This window comes from Wasmannia auropunctata, unplaced genomic scaffold (genome assembly GCF_000956235.1).
Source record: "Wasmannia auropunctata unplaced genomic scaffold, wasmannia.A_1.0 LD335844.1, whole genome shotgun sequence".
NCBI lineage: Eukaryota > Metazoa > Arthropoda > Insecta > Hymenoptera > Formicidae > Wasmannia > Wasmannia auropunctata.
Genome location: NW_012027046.1, coordinates 984,142 through 1,011,162, shown reverse-complemented (window position 1 = coordinate 1,011,162; position 27,021 = coordinate 984,142). Strand labels below are relative to the sequence as shown.

Here is a 27,021-nt window from a genome sequence, read left to right as displayed (position 1 = left end):
AGTTCGGTTTCTGGAAACAACGGACGGACTACGCGGCTGTCCGAGATGGGAACTTGTACTTGATTAAAGGAACGACAGGATATTTTTGATTCCGTTATAATGTAATCGTTGAGATTGATATTATACGCGAGAATTTCTAAAGTAATATTCCTTTCATTCACTTGGTCCTTTCATTAAAAAAAGCGAAGTTTGCGATTATGCGGCTTGCGGTTCAAGGAATCGTGACGCGTTGAGCAATGCCGGTCGTTCTACAATTTCTGTAACTGTGTCGGCTGATTGCAATTACATACACGTCCGTTCGTCGTGTTTTTTCAGGATGGCAACGGAACTGGCGAATAAAAAGGCAGAGCGGGAGGCTCTCAGGGGGGTCATACAGCAATGGAACGCCAATCGCTTGGACCTGTTCGAACTTTCGGAGCCCAACGAAGTGAGTGATCGCAAATGAAGCATGTAGATTGTTTTATTTTATACAAACAGTAACAAGATTGCCTCTTCCGCAAGCTTAATCGAGCTATATTAATTTTTGTTTTTTTTCTTTGACAGGATCTGGAGTTTCACGGCGTGATGAGGTTTTATTTCCAAGACAGCGGCCAAAAGGTCGCTACCAAGTGCATCAGGGTCGCCTCGGACGCGACCAGCCAGGCGGTGATAGAAACGCTCATAGAAAAATTTCGTCCCGACATGAGAATGCTGTCCATCCCGGAATATGCTCTTTACGAGATTCACGAGAATGGAGGTGAGTTAAATTGTCGAGATTACGTTTTTAAATCGCAAAAAAAAATAAAAATTATATGATTAAACTAAAACTGTATATTTAGCTAGAATTTTTATATAATTGGATTAAATTAAAAAGTGAATTACATATATTTGAATTATAACATGTATTTAAATAGCTCCTCTAAAGAGACCGCATCTTTTTATCTTTAATTAATATACTTTAGTGTATTTTTATAATATACCACAAGTGTCTATAAACTGCATTATACTATTTAAAGCTTATACATTTACATTTAATTGCATATGAATTAATGTTTTTTTTTTTTTCGAGTTGGAGAGCTGTAATTAATTTTAATCTTTTATATCGTGTTATTTTTTTTTTCTAAAGTGTTTTAATACCGTGTGTATGGAACTTTGTTTACAGAAGAGCGTAAGCTTGATTTAGAAGAGAAGCCACTGCTAGTTCAACTAAATTGGCATATAGATGATCGGGAGGGGCGCTTCTTGCTGAAGAGGATCGACGATAAGACGAATGCGCAGGGCGTCGGTTTTACTTCAGCCGAGGGTTCTAGCTTCCGAAGAAAGCTGAGCAAGCGGGAGAAAAAACAGATCAAGAAGCAGGAGAAGCTCAGTCGACTGAAGAGCTTGGAGCAGGACGAAAACGCGGCGCCTGGCGATCAGAACGGTGTTGCCGAGAAACTTTATACGGGTCCGTAAACATTATGTATTTTTAGACTGTTTATATAATATTTTAAGTAAGTTATTATATATTATATAATATTTTATTATTATATATTATATAATATTTTAAGTAAAGTTATTAAAAGATTAAATAATTCGTGAATATAAATAACAATAAATATGTATAAATATAATTTTTGAAAAATAATTAATTGAAAACATTTTAAAAATGGAAGTTATGAAGATCCTTGAAAAGAATTATTATTTATTTTTACTCTGCAGTTAATTATAGTTTACATTTTGAAGTTAATTATAGTATAGTAGTAATTTTTATTAGGTTCTATTTATTTCTAAAGTTAATGCAAGTTCTAAAAATAGTTTAATGCATTACGTCAAGTACAATGAATCCATTATCTTAGTTTAATAATTATTAATCGTGTTATAGAGATAATAGAAAGAAAATGAAAATAATACTTCTGTCCTTATTGCGACTAATATGAATGTTTTTTTCTATATTAATGATGTTATTATCGTTTTTAGAATTGCCGGAGACCAGTTTTACGAGGAGCATCTCGAATCCGGAAGCGGTGATGAGACGCCGCCGTCAACAGAAGCTTGAAAGGAGGCTCCAGCAATTTCGTAGTAAAGACGGCGGTCCCGACACAGGCGGCACATTGAAAATTTATGGCGAGGCGTTGTGCAAGGACGTGCCATACAAAACGCTGCTGTTGAGCGTGCGAGATTCCGCCGCTCAGGTCGTGCGAGAGATGCTTTCTAAATACGGCCTGGAAAAAGTGGACCCGCAGTTATATTGCCTTGTGCAGGTACATACGAGATCATCGTTTATCCACGGATAGAATATCGTTATATGTATATGGCGATAAATCTAGCAGATTTTAGAAATTCATCTTTGATGATTTTTTATTGAATCTCTGAACTATAACGTGATTTTGGAATTTAATAAGTGATGTTAAATTGAATTTAATTACTAAGATATTTAATGCTGAAAATTAAAAGATATACGACATTCAGTCTATAAATTAAATTTTACAAGATATTTTAATTTGTCAAATACATAATGATTAAAAAAAATGAAAATAAAGAGAAAAATATAAATATTTGTATAAAACAATTTTTCATATTTTATATGTACATATATTTTATACAAAATAACTAATATAATAATTATTATTAAAGGAAAAGTACTATAAAACTAAAAAAGGAAAGAAATGCAAGGTAATTACAATCATGAGATAAGCGTATTAATAGTTTGCAACATATCTATGAAGTTAATAAAAACAGAAAATTGTCAAATAATATATTTTAATTTAATTTAAACTAAGTATAACTGATAAGGAAACTGTCCTCATGATATCAAGATGAAAATTGAGGAAATATAGAAAAAAAGTGTTTTGTTAGCTGTGTAAATGTTGCAGACAAATGTAGACAAAAATATTCTTTGTACAATAGTATACACTGCATTTGTGTATTTAACATTTAATTGTGTTTAATTGTGTTCAAATTTCTGGAAATTGTAAATACACAAACATCGGATACTTTCTGTTAAAAGCACACGTTGTACAAATCACTGTTTTCTTATGATACAGGTTAATAGCGAGAACGTGGGTGGCAATGCGCATCAGGAGTACATATTGGACGACGACGAGTGCCCTTTGGCAATATTAATGAATCATCCTTCCACGCGAGGTAAGAATTTACATTTACATCAATGTTTTATGCTTAGCTGCACAATCGTTGCATAATTCTGATGAGCAACTTTGTGTGTATATGATACCCTAACTACAAATGGAAAAAGAGGAAAGTGGATACGATTAGGTTTAAATAGTTTTGTCGCCGAAAGCGCTTAGTATAACCCAAATATGTTTATTATGATTTAACTCTCTAGAATTGTTACTCGAAATTAATCTTTGTCCATTTGCAATTATACTTTTCGTCTTTGGATATAATTCTTATCGAGAATTTAGTTTTAATTTGACGCTCAAAACTAAATTCTTGTAATAATAATTTTTTATAAAGTGCATCAATAATGATTCAACAACAGATCTACTTATTTTTACATCCAAATCTTTTGAGAGGCTTATGACAGCATTAATTCTTCAACGAGAAGGGGAGAAAGAATTTTTTACAAACTTTACTTTTGCTAATACGAAAATTAATTTAATTTTTAAATTTATTTTATATAAATTTTAGATATATTCTTAATTTGAATTTAAAAGATGTTAAGAAGTTAATTAATATTAGATAATGAACATTGTTTGCATGAAGTAAAGTAAAAATTTTGAAATACGTATATTACACGAGAATAATAAACTAGGTACACGGAGAGAGTTTATTAAACTAATTTAAATCGTATTCATTAAATATAGAAATTTTAAAAATAATTATAACTAATTAAAAAAAAATTATCACGGAAGAGCTGCGTATATCTATGGCGGAAAAGAATGGTGGAAGAAGATAATAGAAGTTAACAGGCGCGGAGGAGGAAAGAATTCTTGAAACAGAAATGAGGGGATAAAATAAGCAGGATTGATTTGATGAAAAAGATTGACGTCAGAATTCACGAGATGAGAGCAAAAGTTTAATGAGAAAGACGGCTATAGGAAGACAGCGGGCCGCGTTAAAGTACGGATTAAATTTATGAGATTGTGCGTAAAAAGGAGAGCTTTTAATGTCAGATAAGGGTGAAAGTTCGACGAGAGGGGGCGACAGAAGAGGGAGAGAGGAGGGAACCGTTACGGACAGAGGGTAGATCGCGACGGGGGACGTAAGGGTGGCAAGGAGAACAACTCGACACCAACATCGCCTCAGTTGGCTCATGTCGTCGGTACCGGCGCGAGTGCGCGGGCGCCGTCGTCGCCGCCTTGTCGTTGTCTTTGCCCTCGTTTCGACATCGTCATTCACGGCGAAATAATTGCCCGCGATGCCCGACAATTGAGTCGTTCGTGCGCCGAAATTCGTGCAACGAATCGAGCAAGCCGTTAATCTCACCCTGAGACGGAATTAGAATTGTGCCAGCGTATCGTTGCGTGAAATATGTGAAGATTTAGCGCCGCGTTGCCTTCTTCGTAACAGTAATCCGTACATCAATTAGTTGCTCGATTATTTTGTTTAAAAACAGTTGCATGTCGAACCCGGAGTTTCGTCAGTCGTCATCGGGTTCTGCCCGAACGAAAGTGTACTCGCCCACGCGTTTGGTGTTCCGTTGTAGCCTCGACCGAGTAAATAGACGTGTTATTCTTTGCGACAAAATGTATAAATACGACGCAACATATTAATAGTCGCACATCGACACGATTTTATCGAAGCGCAAGCGGAGGATTTGGAGTACAAAATTGGATCCACCCACCGGACGGCACCCGCAACACTCCTTTGCAATTGCACGAAGAAGCGAAATAGTAAACTTACAATTACACGCACATAATGCGACGCGAGGCAGTCCGAGGCGTGGCGTCATCGAACACAATTAGCTCATCATCGACGTATCAAAGACTTTTTTTCGTAGCAGCGAAAGTAGTGGAACCACCCACTCGCACGATCGCGATAATGCGCCGTACGAAGGAATAAATAACCGCGTACGTGACCGAGGGGGTAAATACGATTATACACGCGAAGGCGTGCGAGGCGTTAATGACCAGCGTCATCGAACCCGAACGCCTCGACATATCAAGAGAAAGGAGTGAATTGATGAAAGTAAATCCATTTAAGCCCGCATAGTCCGGTCACTCTGCGCAATTTCCTGAAGGACCATCTCCAAATACGATCTACTAATTAAGCCATTAGTAGTCATAGTCCAACGTAATTGAACCTTATTACGAAAACATGATGTATTTGTAGTAACGCGATATTGTCTCGTAATTCACGTGAAGGAAAGAAACGACTATCGATCACATGCATAACTTAGATGCGAGCGGTACGAAAGAATTCGATTGGCCTATCATTACCGAGGCATCATAAAAAAATTGTACAAATCGCGCAGAAACCTTGGCGAAGTGCGCAGGTGTCTCCTTGACTAATAATACACGACACCAGCTGATTGCAAGCCTCAAAGTCGACCTAATCAGAGACGATCGACTCGTCATCGTCGATTACACTTCTGGCGAACGGCGGCGGTTTATTATGGCTATTACAGGATACCCCCGGGAAATACCGAAGGAACTTTATCTGATCGCTAATTATCGCGTGATCATTACAGATTATCCCGATGTGTTATTACGTGAATTAACGCGCGAGCGTTATCCGCCTATTCTTTAAGCTCATCGGCAACGTTAAATATCGCATTTTGCATGAACAACGAAGAGACCAATTCAACAGTCTGCGCTGTCAATTGCACGCGACGACGACGACGACGACGTCTACTATTGACCTATCGTTACGCGTCGCTATGACATCCCGAGCGAACTCTCTTTATCGTCGATACGGCTTTCTCATAAATCGCACAATCCGTAGACCAGTAAATATCCTGCGATCTCTTGGAGAACCACACGATTCACCACGGTCAATATCGGCGCGATTCAATGTTGTGCTATGGAATGTCATCGCGGAGCAACGTTTCAACGTGACCGTCAGCGACCATCGCCGTGACGTGTTTACATGACTATCAACGCGATCGTACCTGAACGAGCACATCGATATCTTTCTCAAGTGTACCAATCATCACCACTGTCGATCATCATATCCGTATAACGTTAACAACGAGATTCAATTAAGAACACGACCAGCTGAGCAGATTTATAATTTCTTCCATTGAGCTATATATGTTATTTATAAAGACAGGAAGCATATACGAACGGTCCTCCAGGCCTTGCTTTTGTAGTCTAAGTTTGGACGGATGCCGCCAGCATATAAATCAAACATCGAGTACGATATAGGGATAGATTGAGGATAAATTCGAGTCAATTCGCTTTGTGCGCTCGTCAGCATTGTAGCGAGAATTGATGCCGAAGAGATTTGATTATACGTCTTAAAACGTCCGCCGACAAATTAACTGATAAGATTCGCCCGACCAGCTTGAGGGGCCATCGGATTCTCAGGTTTCACGGGGAAGAAACGGAGCAACGAAAGAAGGGAACAAAGAGGGGACCAATATTTAGCAGCAGCAGCAGCAGCAGCAATAATTGACGAAGGGACCACGAAATTTAATTAAATAAGGCGTTCGTCATGATGGATTGGGGAATACGACGTAAGCTCCTATTAAGCTGACCGAATCATGCATGACGCATATGAGGCTGAAGTTTCTTCTTGATGTGATTCCATGTTACCTATAGCCAATGTTAATTTGTTGGAATTTATATTATTTGAACGTCCTTACTTGTAAATTAGCGATGTTGAAAACTTGAAAGTTATTTAGCGGCGATTATTATTTTTTTCTCCCCCGTTTATTTCATTTCTGTAAGATACGTTCTCCTCGACCGTACTCGTCTGCTTTTTACTGCAGAAGAATGATCGTTAAGAGCAACAAGAGTTTCAGTTTTATTACATGTACAAATTTTGCGCATTATTGAGTTTTCTCATAACTGTTAACAAGGTTTGCAGCCTGTCTTGTTTGCATGTATATTTCTCGTTGCATCAAAAGACGATAGCCCGAAAGATAATATCAGATATCATTAGAACACATAAATCTTCGTAACAGGATGCAGATAATTTATCTGCAAGACCGTCGTAATTTCAGAGAGAAATGTCGATTTTATGTTCGATATCGTTGCGGTGTAAAGTTTTCTCATTTCACGACACCAACCATTATCTATTTAATAACAAGGTTATTAAAATGAAGATTAAAGGGGAAGAGAAATACTGGTTATAGCTGTATGTGACCAAGAGAATGTGTTTTTTCTTGGTCATTCTTTAGGATTAGGCAGGTTTTACGCGCTCGAAGGGTGCAGAACCGAAGGGGCCGGCAGGACGGAGGAAGGTCAAGGGATGGGTGCACGCCGATTTCACGCGATCTTTTCACGTTGCGTCGTGCACATCCCGTACGCATCGCACGACGGCAAGTCGTGTGCGACGGCGTGTGCACGCCGGAATTGGGTCCGCGGGAAATCAATAAAACGCCGGAACGACCTGCGTTATATGTCGACCTACATTCGAGCACTAGCGTGCCACCTTCGTTTTTCTAAAAATACCTCGGGTAATTTCTCCTTTCCGCCTGGCGGTGAAGTAGTCGCGTGCGCCGATCCCGATCGTTTCGACGTGTTGCTCCTCGTCGAAGCGAAATTTCCAGTTTCACGATTGCGAGCGCGGCGATGACGAACCGCGATTTCCGATTGAAACGATTCGGACCGCAACCAGGGCGGTTAAGTCGTCGGAACTTCATGCTAACGATTTTAGTTACGAAGGAGTTCAGTTGAATCTCGTACAATTATTTTTATGCACGTATAGATATATGGATCAAATGAATATTTTTTTGTTTTTTCTAAATCAATTTCTACTTACGTACAATCTTGAAACGAGTATTTTCATGAAAATGTAATTTTAATGTTATAATCATGATGTGCTTTTAGAGATATTAAATTTTTTTAATTTATGAGAATTTCGAGACTATTTTAAAGAAGATTTAACATTTTTCTGTTTTTTTTCCAAATAAATTTCTACTTACATATATTGAAATGAGTATTTTAATAAAAATAAAATCTTCATAACCATGATATGTTCTTAGAGATATTAAATTTTTTTAATTTATGAGAATTTCGAGATCATGTTTTAAAGAGGCTTTAGCATTTTTCCATCTTTTCCAAATTAGTTTTTTCTTACGTATAATCTTAAAATAAATATTTTAATAAAAATAAAATCTTAACGCCATAATCATGACGTGTTCTTACAGATATTAAATATTTTTAATTTATGAGAATTTTTTGAGATCATATTTTTTTTAAAGAAGCTTTAACTTCTAAATGATTTAAAATAAAGTACTTCGAAGATCAGTCTGTCTAAAGTCTATTTAATACGCTTGAGAGAGAGAAGTGTAATAATTTTTAAATGGAGTACAATTTCTGTGATAAAGTTTTATCCAAATATTTTCTCATAGGATTACAACTTTTCAAAGCTTTACAAATTAAATGATGCGATAATATTTCTTAAGTTCTTTGTAAATTAAAAGAAGAGTTTTATAGGAAATTTTCTTAAGAAATAGATTGAAATTTTAAAAATAAAAATATTTGAAGATATTGTAAAAAATTATAAGTTTTTTATTTATTAAAAATCTTAGTCGTATAAAGATGATGTGACTAATTTTAGAATAACTGATTTTCAAATGTTTTATTTGAAAAATTTATTATCTTAATAAATATTATAGTCATTGCATTGAAATTTTAAATCCAGTGTTTTATTATTATGTATAAATGTAAAAAGAAGAAGTAAAGAAATATGTTGTGTATTTACAAGAATTAAATAGACAATTTATAGATAAACTAATCTTTATATCTAAAAAATTGTGTACTATTTCAAATTGCTTTTTATTGACGTGAACATTAGATATAGATTGATATGAATGAAAAATATTTGTGAGAGTACTTTTCTTTTAATTTTCCGATAATGAAGTCAAACTAATTTCGTGGAAGTCTTATAAAACGAAATCCCTTTTCAGTGATCAGGGTATATATTATTAATGCAGACTATTATTTGATGAACGTTATTTGTCAGATATGATTAATGTCATGATTTTAATGTCAACGTCTTTGTTTATTTAATTAGCAGAAAAGTTTTTACTTATATTATGATAGACAATATAAATTTTATAAATTCATGAAAACAGAATCGTATATGTGTATCAAGATTATGTAGAATACTGTTCAAGAAGAGTCTGTAGATGTAGACATCAAAGATCAAATCAAAAGAAGTATCAATAATTGTAGATTACTAATTTAGAGTCTAGTAAAAGAAGAAGTATTGCCTGCCGATTACATAAAAAAATAATTGTGTTTTCTTTCTATCGGTAAAGAATTAAGACTATTGCATGAATGCTTCTCTATCAATACATAAGCCGATTCTAATTATAAGCATACATTTTCCTTCAACGTTTTTTTTCCTTGTCCCTATTTTCCATTAAAAATTAACCGTCGCATGAATCCCTCTCGATTTAATGCGGAAGCTGATAAATAATTTCGCAGCGAATAAATGAAGCGGCTGCTATAGTTCCGTATAGTGCAAGGGACACTCGTCAACACGCTTGCGCCGGTCTCACGTGTGCACTCTATCGTATTCTTGCTCCTATATACACCTGTGTGTTGTACGGGACAGAAAGTAACAAGAAGTTACACACCAGTGTTGTTTTAACGGGCGAACCGCATAGAGTATCGTCCTGCGCGTCACGGACATTAAAGGTGTTACGCTTTCGCTTTCGCGTATAGCTGTTTCACGATACGCGAATAATTACAATGTGTGAACAATTAACATTTTTCACTTGCGTTTATCGATTTACGATGATTACGAAAGTGGAATAAAAAAACGTACCGATTAATCTTCTTCGTATGTAGTGCGCGATTTATCGAATGTGTTTAAGGGCGATTTATCTTCGTTTTAAAAAAAATTGAAATTTTATCGACATTTTAAACGGTGCCTATATTAATCCGCGTATAGATACAGATTAAAAATAGAATTAATTAATTCCCAATAGTGCGTGTGTGAAACTCGTTACTTAATTACGTTATCTTTAATCTTGTTGGCCTCTAACATCATTATATCTCTCTTTTGTGTTGTTTCTTAGTCGATTAGAATTTACACATTAATAAAGCACAATTTATTTAGAAATTTAATAAAAATAATATACCGCGTGAAGAATATAAATAATAAATTTACACAGCACATAATTAAAATTAAAGAACGACAATAAAATTCAATAAAGTTGTTTTGATCAGAAAAATGTTTCGTCCAATCGCATTATTTTCCTGCAAAGAGATCGATTGAATTTTTAATTAATCGATTTTTATCAGCAGAATCATGATAACGAACGAAAGTAACGCGAAGATATTATTTACAAAAACTTACAATACAATATAAAGATTTTCGATCATTTTTAAATTCAAGATTGTCGGATATATCGAGCCGTTTTTATTTATTTGGTTCTTACACGTGATTATTGAGCTAACTGCGTCTGTAGTGTCTGCAAATCTTTTGCAATGTAACATTGACATTTACTGCCGCGAACTGAAAAGGTTGAAACTATGTACAACACGTGCATTTTAATGATGTGTGCCGAAGTTTTCTGTATTGTTCCCAGAACTTTGTATTTTATAAAGCTATTTTACAGTAATCTATTTACAAATGTATCATTCTAGGAAAATCTACGTGAAGCAGATCTTTATCTGCGATGTCCTCGGAAAATTCAGCCCATTAAGCTAATCGTTTTTATGCTTATCGCTTTATATAATTTTTTTTATTCTGAATGATATACTTTTACTTCATGCACCGTTTATGAATATCTTATCTACGAACGTTTTCTAATATAGCTTCGCACGAAACATAATTCCGTTATTAATTTCACAAAAACAGTTTGTTATACAGTGTATTAAATTTATAAATACTTGATAAATAATTACGTACAATTATTAACACAGAAGCGTATAGTCGACAATAATGAAGATTACAAGATAAAACCTCCGAGGATTGTTCTTTGTTAAATTAAAATATAATATTCAAAATGAAGAAGTGGAAAACTCGTTCTGCAGAAAGTTGTATTTTTGTTTGATAAAATATCGGTTGTGATTTATATAGAAATCTTCTCGTGATTATACGTTATTACTTGTAAATCCATGTTATTACTCGTGAATCGTCGATCGAGAAGTGTTACATGATCGGACTTTGGTCATTCAAACCACGCCGAAGTGGCAAGGCGGAGGTGATGTTAGGTGAGTGTCCCGTGTACTTTCAACGAGAATTTGTACCCTTTGGCTTTTGGAACGTTTCAAACAAATTTGATTCCATCATTGTACAATGTTCAACGAGTTGAAGTTTGCGAGATTTGATTATAAATCCGATTCTGCGATTAAATCCTCTAGAATCGTAGAACTTCGCGAAACTTGCTGAATTTTATTCTCGAATATCGGACGCTTATTTGTGCTTCTTAGGAACTCTGAAATCCTTCGAGACTTCGAGATTGCTAAACTCGATGAGCGTCAGATGGTGGTATAAATTGTCCGTAACTTCTACAATTCAATTTATAACTCTGCGATAAGTTCGACATTTGATATTGTAACGTTAATCTTTACAAATTTCTTTCGAGGACTGAAAGTTCTTACAATAGATATCAATAATTTTTGATCTTCTAAATATTAATTTTTTTGCAATAAATTTTTCTTTCGATGAACATTCTAACGATATAAATAATTTTGGCTTTTGAATGAAACTCTTTTGCAGCATGTAATTGTAGTTACATGATACAGAAAAGTAAAAGTATCCTTTTTTTACAATTTTAAACAAATTTTTAAGAATTTTAACGTAATATTATAGATTATTTCGTAATAGAATATTTCGTAAATTGAAATTATAATCAGTGAATGAAGAAATTACCGCGGAATTACTTTTCTTTCCGGGTTTTGGGAGAAAGCGATTTTTTTTCCTTTTGTCGAAATGTGCATAATGCTGGACGGAATCACCGTCAAAAGCACGACGGCGGCGCCGTTTGCAGAAGCAAGGACGAGGGAAAACGTGATGAAAACGCCGGCGACGGCGGGTGCAATGACTGTGCGGCGCGCTGACCCGAAGCCGAGAGTCATTCTCCCTTTCCGTTTTCTTCCGTGAGAAGCCACCGTGTGTGTGCCTCGAAGCACGCACACGTGCGTCGCGCGGTAGGATACGCACGGTGGTACTGTAACGCGAGAGAAAAAAAATGCACGATCGCTATCTAGCCCATCATACTAATTCGACGATTTACCGCGAAGCTTCTCATGCGCGATTATTATACGCCACGCATCTTTAAGTCAACGACGAACGCTCATACGATGCCGATGGAGAAGTTCCCTTCCCCCTTCTTTCCTTTCGTTTCCCTTCTTTCTTCCCACACCGCTCTCACCCTTCGGTATTCCCAGAACTATACCGATAAAATCTTTGATGCCCTCCATTACGCCCATTACGCCTACCATCTGTGTTTTTATTTATTGACGAATTATTTATCTATTAATTTCGTTATGTCAACTTTATAGTCAGTTTCAGAAAATTTAGAGAATTTTGTGTGTATGTCAGTTCTTGAGAGATATTTCTTGTTCTTCGACAAGTTGTTGTAAATGTCTATATTATATTTTTATGACTTGTACTCCTCAGCTCGTATAATTCTTGTTTGTTTTTACGATTTTATAATTTATATATGTATTAGCACCGATGAAATACTATTAAAGACCGACATTCTTACGGGATTTAGCGTGACTGTTTAGCAATTGCTAAAATTTAAGTAATTAGCCAATAATATATAAATTTTATGATTTATATTATTAGACTAGTTTTTTTTAAGACATGTACATTGTATTGTACATCTGTATTACATCCTGCTAATAGTTAATTTTATTTATAACTGCATTTTTATAGTTATCATCTATGTTTGATTATTCAGAGAAATGATAACGGTAGAAAAAAAAATTGTAATTTTGTGGCAATGATATAGTATATTATAAATATTTGTACTTATTTATAAATTATTTAAATAATAAAAATCGTGATTTTAATACTGTATTATTCAAACGTTTATGTTAATAATCGCAAATTTATGTCAATAGTGGATAACATTGACATTCTGCAATTATCTCTGGCCCCTTCGAGCCCTTTGGCACGAAAATTTATCCAGAGGGCCTATTCTGAAAATTTTTAACGCATGCGTTACATATCTCTAAAATGTAACTCATGCGTTATATAACATAACACATATGTTAAATTAAAAGTTTCAGAATAGACTCTCCAGATTGACGGTCTTTAACAGTATTTCGTCGGTGAAGGATTAGAGACAATGAATATATATATATATGTATATATATATATATGTATACACATAGCATAGTTTGTTCTCCATTGATGTGCTCGAATAAAATCTTATACGCCATGCATTTTTATTGCAGGTTCTATTATGTTTCACGTGAGGAGGAGGCCCGCAGATTACATGCCGCGGAAACGTAAAAAGAAACCAGCCGGAAAGTGGAACGAGTTGGATCATAGGTACGTCGGTTTTAGAAACATTTTTATGCAGAGAACATCAGACGTTGCCCGGCTTTCTTTATCCATAATTTAAATGTTTAGTCCCTCATTAATCGGCCATATCTCGATGATGATCTTATGAACTGTTAAAAGATCTTTAATCTTTTAACGAGTAAATGCTCTTTATAAAAATGTTTGCTTTTCACAGATACGAGGACGAGAGGCTACCATTCCTGCTGGAGCTTAATCCCGACGGCAGCGATATCCCGAACGGCGCCGGAGTGCGACACCGGTTACAGCCGAATGTCACGGAGGTCGGGTCGGAGAGACCGATAGGACCGCAAGCGGTGCAAGCGCAGACGCTGACGCTGCCGGGACCGACGGTGATGCCCAGGCATTGCGTTATAGCCTTTACCGAGAACATTGTGACTCTCACGCCGTGTTCCAGAGACGCGCACACGTACGTTAACAATCAGAGGATACATCAGACGACCATTCTGCAGGTGCGTTTCCGGTCTGTTTTTGCAATCGAGATATATTTGTGTTCGCATTTTGTATGCCTGTTTTTGTAACTTTTAATTACTCTTTTTAACGTTAAATAAAAAAATTAAATAAAATTTTATTTAATTTTAAATATATTTTATATAAAATAAAACGAAATTTAATTCTATAATTTACAATTTCATTTTGCGTACAATAAAATTAAAATTTTCTGTACTTTAAATTTTATTGAATTTTTGGCGTTCTGATTTGAAGAGCAAATATAATAAGCCTCTTTTGCTTGCAGAATGGAGCTATCATCAAATTCGGCAGAATGCACACATTTCGATTCATCGACCCGGCGCCGGAAGATCGCATTAGGCAGAGACATGATTCCAACAAACAGATCGACTACGCTTATGACCGGTAAGTTTGAAACTCGTATTCCTTTCTCCCGTCGTTGCAATCAGATGAGAATAGACGTGGCGCACGAATGTTGCACGTTCGTTGCGATTTAGTCAGTACATGTTTCTTTATGTGTTTCAATGTGAATGCACTTAGAACAATAGTACTCATATTTATTTCATTATAATTATCAGATATTCTTATTACCAAATTGCATTACATCTCATTTATATAGATTTTTATTAGTTTACCTGAATTTTAAAGTTCTTTATTAATTAATTGCGATAAAAGTATGGAGAGCTTTCAATAAATATTAGAAATTGAGAAATATAGTATAAATTTTTCTAATAAAGAAAAAAGAGAAGATTAGAAGAATTTTTGATATTAATCTCTATATTTATCACATTTTATCAAAGATTTTCCACCTTCAACTGTATCTTGTTAAAGACATCGAATCGCATTTTCCCACGGATTTTTATTTCTATTTTTACCACCTTTTTATTTATTTCGCTTGATATGCTTTACATTTGCTTTTCCCGTCGTGATGCTCGCTTCGCATGCGCGTAACGATAGACGCTCGCCGGACGCGACCAGTCAGGACGTCAGCTCGGAGAAGTTTCACCCGGGGTCTGGTACACCGAACGGCGGTGGCCAGATCCCGGGTCAGACCCAAGAGCGGACGGCCCCGTCGAGCCCCTCGAAGTCCGCTGTCGCAGCAGTTCGTAGTCCACGTAGTCCCACGCACCCGCCGGAGCCCACGCACAATTACGAGACCACATTCGACTTGGATGGAAACGTGGAAACCGCTAGTCTGAGCAGCAGCAGGGATGGCAACAGGTAGCAAAATCGATGATTCTACGACGAGTTATTATGCTTAATAAAAAAAAGACACTTAGAGATTGTTATCATATATTAAAGTCGTATTTATAATGAAAGGCTTCGATAATAATACAAGGATCTTTATCATGAGATCTTTATCAGGAGCAATTACGAAGTGAAACTTCTTAACAAATTTCCATTAATTTCTTATAAAATGTTGAAGAAGTATGCTCGACGTAATTAATTACTGTCGCAATTTGAAGATTTATTTCTTTATAATTTGTTATAATTCGATCACTTTACATTTACAGCTTACCAATTTAGTTGTCTTTTTAGTTTATTATTATGCACAATTATTATGCGCTTTTTTTTTAATAGCAATGCATTGTAGAATGTACACTATCAATGTTTTCTTACAATATATTATAAGTATATCCATAGAATTATTCATATTTAAAGAAACTGTAAAATATTATATAATGTATGAATTTATGCCGTTAAATTATTTTTTCTCGAAATATTTTTGTGTACTAATATTTTCTTTTAAAAACGAAGATTTGAAAATTTGAATAGTTGAAGCAAAAAAAAAAGGAAATTAACGCCTATCGATTATTGGCAGACTCTCACAATACGATCGACAACCGCGAGGCACGGATCCGATTCTACCAGCTGTCTTGGAGTTTCTCGAGGAGACAGAGGAGACGTTCCTTCACGCTGTCATCACCGATGTAGAGCCCTCGGCGCCACAGTTCAAGCTGGCGCCAACCTATACCCTTTATCTCAGCGCCAGATATCGCGCGAGCACGCATTACAGACCAGAATTGCAGCCCACGGAAAGAGCGCATCGACTTACCGTCATGTTGGCGAATGTCGCTACCATGATCCAACGCGTTATCCAGGTATTTTCCACGTGAATAATTTCGTCCTTCTGTTTCGAGCAACGCCTGATTTGGAACTGGCCTGTGTAAACTTCGGCACATTCCTGAATTATTTCAATGTCTCATGAATAAGTTAATAAAAAGAAACGTGTTCCAGATATCTGATAAAAATACGATTGCGGCACAAATGGCTATTCGTATATATAATCATGTGTGGAATCCATAATGGAATCTTAAGGAAAATTATATTCCCAGGAACGTTACATGGATGCTTCGTCGTTGGCCTTCTGGTTGGCGAACGGCTCGGAGCTGCTACACATGTTGAAGAGCGACCGGCACGTGGGCGCATTTTCCACGCGGGCGCAAGACATCCTGGCGGACGCGGTGCACACGGCCTTCGGTTCGTTGGTGCGCTGCGTCACGTTAGAGCTCACACCGGCGATGACGCAGTTCATGGCGGACGCAGATGAGCCGGCGAAGGAGGCCGGGGTGCTGCAGATCTTCTCGAACACGATGGCCCTACTGCGACGATGTCGAGTGAATGCCGCGTTGACGATACAGCTGTTCAGTCATCTGTTTCACGCGATCAACGCCACGGCCTTCAACACCCTCGTCTCGAACGGAAATCTGTGCGTCAGATGGTTCGGACGTAGACTCAAAGCGAGGCTGAACGCGTTGGAGACCTGGGCCGAGAGGCAGGGCTTGGAACTTGCCAGCCAGTGCCATTTGGCGACCATCATGCAGGCGACTCATTTACTGCAGGCTCCCAAGTACAATGCTGAAGAGCTGGCCACGCTAAGCTCGACCTGTTTTAAATTGAATTCTCTGCAGGTGAGGGCGTTACTGCAAAAATACCAACCGGCCGCGGATGAGCCCAGATTACCTGCCGAACTGATCGAGAACGTGGTGAGAGTGAGTACATTTAATAATCTGCGTTTGCGCCTTGCTGAGATAAAATATCATTTTACGTAAAATATATTACTATTCTCCGCACGCTCGATTTTACGTGTCACAGGTAGCAGAGAGCGTCGCGGATACACTCGCGCGTGCAGACGGCCGCGAAATAAGACTGGAAGAGGAACCCATTCTAGGATTGGCATTACTACTTCCCGAGGATGGTTACAGTTGCGAAGTAATAAGAGGTGTTCCACCCGGACTAGCGGAATTTCTGGCACCCCTGCAACGAGACGGATTATGTCGAATGGCAGCCCAACCCACCAGTAGCGGCTATTGGACCATTTACATGATAGATCACCACAACAATGTAAGCTACAAATTTTTTTAACTTTAAAAATCTGCATAGTTTTTAAATACAAAAACTAATTAATAAGCAAATCGTTATCGCGCTTATAATCCGTCATCTTCGTATATGTATTACATTTTTACAATTGAATTAATAATTGTAGACAAATATCTTTATGTGCAGTTTTTTTTAATTTTTTACAGTTGCGCAGTCCTAGCGCAATGAGTAACAGGTCGGGTGGCTATATCGGTCACATTAATCAAAACCAAGCTCAACCTGAGATACATGTTATTAAATTGCACAAGAGTACCAACGGCATGGGCTTAAGTATTGTTGCAGCAAAGGTGCGTATTCTTAGCTGCGCGTACTTATTTATTATAATTTAATTATATTAAATCTGTTATTTTAATTCTGGTACACGCAGGGCGCGGGGCAAGATCGATTGGGTATTTACATCAAGAGTGTTGTTGCTGGTGGTGCTGCCGATGCTGTAAGTAACCGACGATTTATTTGGAAACACTTCAGTTAATGCGCGATATCAAAATCGAGTTTGAAATGTATGATAATTAATGTATATTAATTATTATTGAATTATATTTTATACATGATAGCATTTTGCTTGATGTGACAAGTTTTAATACGTTTTCATATGCTTTTAAATTAAATTGAATGTTACATTACTCTTTCTTGTTAAATATGAATAGATTAGAATTCAGACTTTTTTTGAAATTAAAAATAACTAGACAATAAATAAAATTGGAAATATCTCAATTATTATGAAATCGAAACTTACATATAAAAGTAAACTAAAAGTAATTCTGAAAGTAAATGTTTATATTATAACGGTTAATTTATTTTTATGTGTTTCCAGGATGGTAGATTGACGGCAGGCGATCAACTACTCAAGGTAGACGGACAAAGTCTGGTCGGAATTACGCAGGAAAAGTACGAAAAAATCTTTAATATAATTTAAATTTAAATCCCTTCACTTTTCAAATATTATATTATTAAAATTGATTCGCGTGTGCAGAGCTGCCGAGTATCTGGTGCGTACCGGTCCGATTGTGACATTGGAAGTTGCGAAGCAAGGCGCTATATATCACGGACTCGCAACGTTACTATCTCAACCATCTCCTGTGATGACAAGAGGTAAGTTCGAAAAGATTAATGGCTAATACCATAATTTTCAGAACTAATTTAGCCTTTGAAGCAAGAAAAAGATAATCGAGACTCATAATTAGGCTCTACCTAATCAGTTTTTTAATTGATAAGCTTGCAAAGAGAAAATATTTATTCATATGATTTTATCATTTTACAAAATATTAGTTCAATTTTTCTACTTTTTTCCTACCGTACAAGTATAAACTTGTTTATTTATTTATACCAAGACAGAAATTAAAAGAATTAAGAAGTTGTACATTTATAGTTAGTAATAAAAGCATAAAATTATGCAAAAATGATGTAATTAAAAAATAATTATTATAAATTGAATTTAACGATGTATAAAATAACTTCCAAACGATCAAGCTCATCTCTTTCTTGCTTCAAGCGCACGTGTCAGCAAGGTCCTATTTTCTACGGAAATACTGGCCAGATTGATCGCCAGCGGACATTTTCTAATCCGAGTAATCGCTGCGTCAGAATAACGCCTTTCGCTTCGCTTCGCTCGTAAAGAGCCTGCTTTACTAACGCTTGACTAACCACTTGTTTCATGCAGCATATAAGACTCGGCCAAGGTCCGAGCTCTTAGAGGCAACGGAGACGACCAATCAGCAACAGCCGGCCACGTCACACTCGATGGGCGACTTGTTGTCCCTCCCGAAGCAGGCACCGCCGCAGGATTTAGTTCAACCAGGTGCGATTCCGTCTCAATGCGTTCTCGAGACATCCTTTTATCGTAATCAGATCGACCGAGGTTTCCCACGAATCGACGTCGACGAGTATCGTTCCGCGCGGCAGGATCCGTTCTCCATCTTCCGTCAGAGAGGCGCGAATCCCGCTGTCTATCCCGTCGACGACAGAGAACACATCTATCGTCCTTCCACCCCCACCGTGTCTCCCGTGCGTCTGTCGAGGCCTCGTATGCCCTGTCCCCTGATCTCCATCACGAGCGACAATGAGATATCGTCCATCATATATCAGGACGAGAGCGACGAGAGTGACGATAGGATCGTAGAGGAGGACGAGGGTAACGCGGAACTAGGTGGAGCCGCGACGAGTAATTCGAATTATTTGACGGACGGTTTGAATCCGTTGGAGAGGATCACCACTCCGCCGCGGGAGTACGCGGGAACTACGAGAGACTACAAACACTCGCTGCTGCCGCAGCCGCAGGCTTTCGAGAAAAATCTTTTCGATAACATACCCTACATCGATCAAATCGACGATATCAATTTCACAGAGTCATCCTCTGAGTGTGTTCGGGCAAAACCGAGTAACAGATGCGAGCACTGTATTAAAGCCGGTTGTGACAACCTTAAGGATCGTAGCGATCCTCAGAAGCGCGTGAATGTAGATCGCAGTAGGCAACAGACTCTAAACGTTCCAGAATCCAGTTTCGAGTTGAATACGCGTAACAATCCGAACTTTTTATCGGCTAGCTCGTTCCCCGCGAATAAATCAGTACTGTTCGTGAAAGACGCCGAGCCAGGTTCCGCCGCGGAATCCAAGTCGGATGACATTTTGCGCCTTCAAGATGCGGATACCGCGAAACGTACGTTGAACGTCGATGAACGATATGAGGACAAGTTAGAGGATGCTTCCAATTCCGAGGATTGCGCGGACGAGTCCAGTTCCACAGTTAACGACGACTGCGCGTCGTCGGGTAGAGCCGACAGGGATGCCGAGGAAGGAATCTCGACCCCTAAGATGTACACGATAATGCCGGAGCTGCATCTCGATCTGAGCGGACTGAACAGCGACGTGTCCAGCGACGAGTCCAAAACGGAGAAGTGCTGGAAGTCGCCGGAGGAAGTGCGCCTGGGGTGCGGCAGAGTCGCGGCGCTGGCGAAACACTTCTCGAAACTCGGCGACGCCGGTCTGATCAAGTTCAAGTCCACCAAGTTGAACGGCTCCCGTCAGTTCGTGTCGGAGCCGAACATCATGACGCCGGACAAGGGCGACGAGCATTTGCACCGACCTTGTCACGCGCAGAAGGAGTACAAATCGGATTCGGACTTGGTGAGGGAGGGAGACGAAAGTCGGATCTGTTCGGCTGGCAGACGCAACAACGTTATTCTAGTCGACGTCGAAGCGGATGGTGACTTTGCGATCGAGGAATGTAGGTTTCATCATTGCGGCGCTCGACGAGTCACCATCGCCAGGATTCCAGTGAACGAACAAGCTGCGATTGATGCTGACGAAAGTTCAGTCCTGGCAAAGGGCGAAAATTACGATGAGGATATTATCAAGGATAAAAATCAAAGTTTATCCGAGAAAAACATATCTTCGACAAAAGTTGAAAACATATCGAGTAATAATAAAAAAGATCAGATGTTTCTTGGCATCAAAAAGGACGCAACTGATGGCAGCAAATCTAAAGCCTTCTTTCCAACGGGAAGCCGAAAAAATGTGCCAGCTGGAAAAGTTAATATCGAAGATAGCAGCTCCAAACTCTCGCTCGAACAGCAGCAACTAATTGCAGAACAACTCGAGCAGTTCTCAGATCTAGATAACGCCGATGCGCCTTTATTCATACCGGAGCAAGACGTGCAAATTCCCACAAAAAATGAGAATGACGAAACGTTCACGGCTGGCGATTCGATTCAATCGAATTTGACGAATCAACTGGAGGCAGCGCCTCGAGAAAAATTACTGTCGATCGATATGGACGATGGCTATCAAAAAATGAAGAAAACTTCCGACTCTTTGTCGTCCTCCCTGCCTTCCGTTCGCTCCCCTTCGCCTCATTCTTCCATCGTGCTGTCGCTGTCGAAAGTTGCCAAAAGTTCTCTGTCCTCGGAAGACATCAGATCGCAGGTTCGTCAGTATTGCGAGAGGCATCCCAAATGCCTGTTCATAGACATTTCTCATTCCACCACTAAGAATCGCTCCAACGACACCCTCTCGGAGAACTCCTTGGTGCCGCATGCAAACGCGTATTCGGGTGATAAAATGAACGTTCTGCGAATGCGAATTGCCAGACCTCTCTGTAACAGCGAAGGCGATCTGATTGGTGCTGCAATTTATGGGAAAGAAGGGACCGAGAGAGCCATGGATCTTCACGACAAGTCCGCTAAGTTGACACGAAGCTACGAGAGTACTTTGAACAGCAATTTTTTATCCGATTCTGACGGTCGAGCGACGCGGTCCTCTGAAAATCTTCGCGAACGTACATCTCGCAAGTCTTGCAATAAATTCTTCTCGAATCTCAAGGGAAGTGTGCGATGGCACCGTCCTCGGTCCCTTGAAGAGCTGAAATCGAAGAAAGGATCGAGGAATAAGCGAGACAATTCGATGAATTTAGTTCGCCCCGCCGAAACCCGAACAAAATTTGACAAATTCTTTCGCGATAAGTTGGACTCCCAGGATGGCGAGGACAGGCGATGGAACCGTCATCTGTCGCTCGAAGATTTGGAATCAAAGAGAGAATCGCGCGAGCAAGACAAGTGGGCGAATTTAGGGCGAACTGCTGAGGTACAGAGATCCGACTGGATGCCGAAAAAGAGACTTCGCACGAAGCGCGCGAGCTACGATCGGCTGAAAGATAGCTCTCTCAAATTGGCGCGTGAAAACGAGGCAAAAGACATGGAGCGACAGTTGAGAGTAGAAGGGAAATCTCAGAGCGAGTCTGACGTTTCGCGACGGAAGTCCGACTCGGAGGAGTACGGTTGGAGCTTCCGCGAAATCGGCTCGCTGAAAGATGATGACCGATCCGCCTTGCGTAAGCTATCACCACGTGTCGTACGTTGAATGTGCATTTATAGCCGAATTTTTCTTTCTTCAAGCACTTTCATTTCGCCTGAATGAGACGAATCGAAAATCCATGTTCATAGACGGATCAGTGTCGCACGATTTATTAGATCTGTTTACATACATTGCGTTTGCTCCTTGTTTATTTATTTATTACGCGCCCGTGATGTTCGGACGATTTTTAACGTAAATCATCCTTACATTGTTTTTGCAACACGTTATTTTATGGCATGGTTGAAATGGTGAAAAATCGAAAACTGACGAAATTATTTTTACAAGTTTATACAGATAATATAAAATAATGTAAAACGATATATTTAGGATAATTTTTATTTTGTCATTATATTTATACATGTGAAGAACATAAACTATTTTTCCCCTAAATGTAAAGTTAGGAGAAGCTGAAGACTTGATAATCAAGTAATTGATTTCGTCAATTTTTGATACATCAATTAACATATAATTTATGCTAAATTGATTTTGTCATTCGGTTTTGCCTTATTTGAGAATGGATTTGCCATCCTGCAAATTATAAAATTTATTTATTGATAATTTAATAATTTATTAGCAATATTTTCGTTTTATACATATATAATAATAACACTATGTCTGCTAATACGCAAGCATGATACATTAATACAATTTTCCGGTACTTTTTTTTGTTCCATTACTGTATTCAAAATAGTAATATGTTCAGCAATACACTTGCGGTATTGCGTGCACATAATCGTAGTTATGTGCGTTGAAAGAATGCTTTATGTTAGATGCAATTTATTTAATTGTGAATTGCACAGTAATTGTAACAAAATAAGTACCTTTTATTTTATAATTGTATATATTCTTTTATTCCTAATTATCTTAATCACATTAAATCAAGCTCACGAGCTAATCACACAATGCAATCGTGCACGCAGCGGTATACGTTTAAGTATTGTTTAATATTTATTATGTACAATATCTTTTCTGCAAAATCCAATGCAATATATATATTTTTTTTATTATTGAAATGATAAACTATATAATTTTTGGATACGAAATAGCTACAACATCAATACTTTAAAATCCAGTCAACGCGAACTATTTATAGTCTTGTTGAAATATCACAATACAAACCTGCTCGGTGTAGCTCGTCACTGTCATAAGTATCTTACAGTTGGTCGTATGACATTTTCCACCGCTTTCAACGTGTCAAAGTTAGACTTCGGCGACCCAGAAGATAGCATTTTCGTTCCTCGACAAATGCTTTGCGTATGTGCATGAATGATCGTTTTAATGTCGCGCCTCGGCACTTTCGTGTTCACCAATGCATTAACTCAAAGCTGTCTCTTTGTGTACCCGCTTGGGCTACTCGCAGGTCCTCGTCGCATGAGCGAGCGGGATTTGCCGTCGCGGCTTGGACACGACGCCACTCCTCAGCAAATCCACAGCAGCAAATCTGTGCCGGCATTGCATAGTAAGTAAGAGCGAGCTTTGTGTGCGCATATCATGCTCCGGATCACACAGCTTTATCGAGTTTCACAGAATTTAGCGTAAGAGCGAACGAACTATTTCTTATCGAATCTCACAGCTTTATCTCGGATTTCACTAGATAGATTAAATATAAGAGGAACGTCTACCTCTTATGATGATTTAAGGAATAAAGATACATCTGATAGAAGAGTATCCAAGGATACGTTTATTCGCTTTTACATAAAAATTGAATTTATACGTAGATATGGGCACCGAGGCTAAGCAACAGCATGAGGTGTTCAATCCCGGATACAGCAGAGCTTCTTCCAGTAACAGCGTTACTCCGCCTGTTCAACCACCCCCCATGGCGACGATCAACAGCGCAACTGCTTTGCGTTCCAGGTAAATATCATCGTATCTTTACCTCAATTGAAACCGCTCTCGATTACAGATTTTAATATATCATTAGCTTTCTTTAAACGAAAACTTTTATACTTTATTCTAAGAAAGCTAGAAATACTTCTTAAAAATTATAAATTTTTGGAAAGTATTAACTTATAAGATCTAATTGTAAAATTAGAAGATTTTTTTTTAACCAACTTTTTCTTTATTTGTAAATATAAGTATCATCTAATATCGTTGTAAATTGTACACTCTATTTGTAAAATATGAGGAATGATATATGTTTGTAAGAATAACGCATTCCTGTATACGTAGGTCAAGCCACAACTTACACGATCCCATGAGAATCGGAACTTTGCCGCCCACTGGCTTGGTCAGTAGGCAGCAATCTTCACCCAATTTAAATCCAAATACGACGCACATAAATGCACCGTCGAATGCACAGGGCACAGAAGCAGAGCGGTTTTATCAGAATCTAAGTGTTTATCGGAATCAAGACCCGACGGCGAAGCAACAAATCAGTCCACAACAGCCAGACGACAGGTATAGATATACAGTATAAGTTCTCCTATTTTTAAGCACTTTTTCTCTTACATCACATTTGGCAATATTTCAAATGAAAATGATGGCGAATAAATCAATTTAAAATGTTTTTGTGATTTTTCTTTATAGATGTTCTATTCTGAATACTTTCTAAATTAGTCACTCTATGTCTTACAGAAATCCTCAGCACATTCAAAAGGGTTCCCTGAGGGGTTCGCAGAACTCGTTGAATCGTCCGTCTAACATGGAAATCGGCCATCTCCGAGATCGTCCGACGTCCGCGTACGTCCCCCAGGGCCAGCAGCAGAGTTACTCGACCATCAGCAGTCAGATGCAGCAGCACGGCGGAGGACCGCCGCCGCGTTCCCAGTCCTCGCGCGACATCATCCGCCAGGAGGCGAAGATGCAGGAGATGCAGGAGGAGGTGCGCCGGCGAGAGTTGCGCGGTGGCGCGCCGCTGCTCAACCAGCACAGACCGCCGGCGATGTACAACATGGGCGCACGAGCGATCCCGCCTGCATCCCAACAAGTGCCGAACACCTTGAACGTGCGCTCGCCGAGGCCGCTCGGCTCCACGTCGAGCCTGGGCACGACCTCCGGCTACGCCGCGAGACAGAACGCGCCCGGTTACAATTATCCGGACGCCCAGTACGCTCAGTACAACAGCGCGCAGTACGGCCAGTACGGTCCGTACAATCAGTACCCTAACCGATACCCTCCGGCGGTCGGAGGTCCGTACGGCCCGATGATGCCCAAACCGAAGAGCGAGGCGATCGCGCGCGGTCACCAGCCGATGCCCAATGAGACTCTGCTCGGCAGAGACCCGACGAGCGGCCAAGAGACGAAGTCGTACGCCGAACAGAACCGACATTTCGCGGGCACGCATAACAATCCGCATTATCCGAACGGCAGTCTGGAGCAGCGACACGATCAGTATGGAAACGACAATCGTGCGCAAAACGGAGAGGGTCACTCTATGACGACGTCGGAAGCGCCGCCAACGAGGCCGGCTCTGCCGTCCGACACGTTCAGCGAGAGTCCACCGCCACCGCCGCCCAATACTTCGACGCATCCTCTGTACAAGCAAGCCGATACGAGGTATACGTCTTAACGCGTTTTTTGAAAGTCGCTTGTCGGCTGCGTGATTTTCCTAAATAATCGAGGAAAATTTTGCAGGTATACCGCAAGCATGCAGGATCCACCACGAGGTAGTTATTACCCTGCGGGAGGAATCAGTGCCATGCAGCAACCGCGTCAGTATCAATATAGCGCGACGAATCCTTGGCAACGCGAAGAAAGAGAGAAGGTAACAGTAATTAAATAATAAGTAATAGTAAAAAAAATAATTAATGAAATCGTAGCGATAGGTCTCGTTAGGGCGATAATTTTTTATCTAGATTAAATTGTTTACATTAAAATTCTATTGATAATTATTGTGCAGTTGAAAATAGTAACAAATTTTCCGGAATTTGTGCAATTTTATTATATTTTTCTTTAATAACATTTATTTGAACATTGCTGGCATTTCTAGGAACAAGCTCGTAGAAGAGAGGCCGCCCGACTGTGGCGAGATCAGCAAATTGCCGAGCTAAGCGCGCTGACGCATCGAACGCAGCAGCAGGAGGAGCAGCTGCGAGCTCTCCAACTGGAAAGAGACTTCCAAAAGCGAGCGGAGGAGGTTGCCAATCAGGACGATGACGAGGAGAGCAACGATTTGGACAACGAGAGTGTACAGCGCGTTCAGGGCTTGCTGAGGATGGCGGCCAGTCAGGACAGAACTGTCCAAGGAGGTCTGCAGCCACCGATTTTATCGAGAACGATCTCCGGCAACCAGTCGTTGAGGGGTGGTCTGCCTCTCCTCAGCAGCCAACCCGTCACCAGCAGCCACGCTCACATTCTGTCCAATCAAACGGCGCCGCAGAATGTCGGGATGAGCAGCCCTGGTCAAGAGAATAGCGGCTTGCACGTGCAACCAAATCAGCAGCAGCAGCAGCAGCAGCAACAAACAGCGGGTCAGAGCGAAGAGCACGTGTCGACGCCCAGTTACGGCACACCCCTCAGCCATTTCAGTTCCGGTCAGAAGTCTTATTCCATGGGCATGTCGCACTCCGTGGAAGATAGGGAACTGCAACGGAGAATGGACGAGGTGAAGCGGAAGCAGGCTGAATACGAGGAGAATCAGAAGAAGCAGGAGGAACAGCAGCTGCAGTCACAGCAGCAGACGTATCAGTCGAGCCAGCATCCGCGCAGCCAGCTGCATCCCGGCATGTTGCGCCTGGACAACTTGATTATTAACGGTCCCAGCGTATCTATGCGTTAGTATAGCTTTTAAAACTTTTACAGATTGAACATTGAGAACCT

The 27,021-nt window shown here is 39.3% G+C and overlaps 1 protein-coding gene across 4 annotated transcripts in view; it reads left to right on the top strand.

The window, feature by feature from the left end:
• LOC105455787 overlaps positions 1–27,021 on the top strand; it is a 46,582-nt gene that overhangs the window by 12,730 nt on the left and 6,831 nt on the right. For 2 of the 4 annotated variants that reach the window (XM_011699377.1, XM_011699376.1), the window contains 24 exons: positions 316–427; positions 544–736; positions 1,142–1,426; positions 1,939–2,222; positions 2,596–2,634; positions 3,006–3,105; positions 13,455–13,551; positions 13,739–14,033; positions 14,318–14,436; positions 14,989–15,252; positions 15,854–16,133; positions 16,368–17,024; positions 17,128–17,376; positions 17,559–17,699; positions 17,780–17,845; positions 18,227–18,300; positions 18,386–18,504; positions 19,073–22,237; positions 23,621–23,719; positions 23,979–24,117; positions 24,433–24,660; positions 24,838–25,758; positions 25,837–25,966; positions 26,192–26,975. In XM_011699377.1, the coding sequence (XP_011697679.1) occupies positions 317–427; positions 544–736; positions 1,142–1,426; positions 1,939–2,222; positions 2,596–2,634; positions 3,006–3,105; positions 13,455–13,551; positions 13,739–14,033; positions 14,318–14,436; positions 14,989–15,252; positions 15,854–16,133; positions 16,368–17,024; positions 17,128–17,376; positions 17,559–17,699; positions 17,780–17,845; positions 18,227–18,300; positions 18,386–18,504; positions 19,073–22,237; positions 23,621–23,719; positions 23,979–24,117; positions 24,433–24,660; positions 24,838–25,758; positions 25,837–25,966; positions 26,192–26,975 (8,839 nt within the window). In that variant the 5' untranslated portion in view covers position 316. Of the gene's footprint in view, positions 1–315; positions 428–543; positions 737–1,141; positions 1,427–1,938; positions 2,223–2,595; positions 2,635–3,005; positions 3,106–4,288; positions 6,599–10,249; positions 11,259–13,454; positions 13,552–13,738; positions 14,034–14,317; positions 14,437–14,988; positions 15,253–15,853; positions 16,134–16,367; positions 17,025–17,127; positions 17,377–17,558; positions 17,700–17,779; positions 17,846–18,226; positions 18,301–18,385; positions 18,505–19,072; positions 22,238–23,620; positions 23,720–23,978; positions 24,118–24,432; positions 24,661–24,837; positions 25,759–25,836; positions 25,967–26,191; positions 26,976–27,021 lie in introns of those variants that run through there. The other 2 variants (XM_011699380.1, XM_011699379.1) reach the window with 2 other exon arrangements.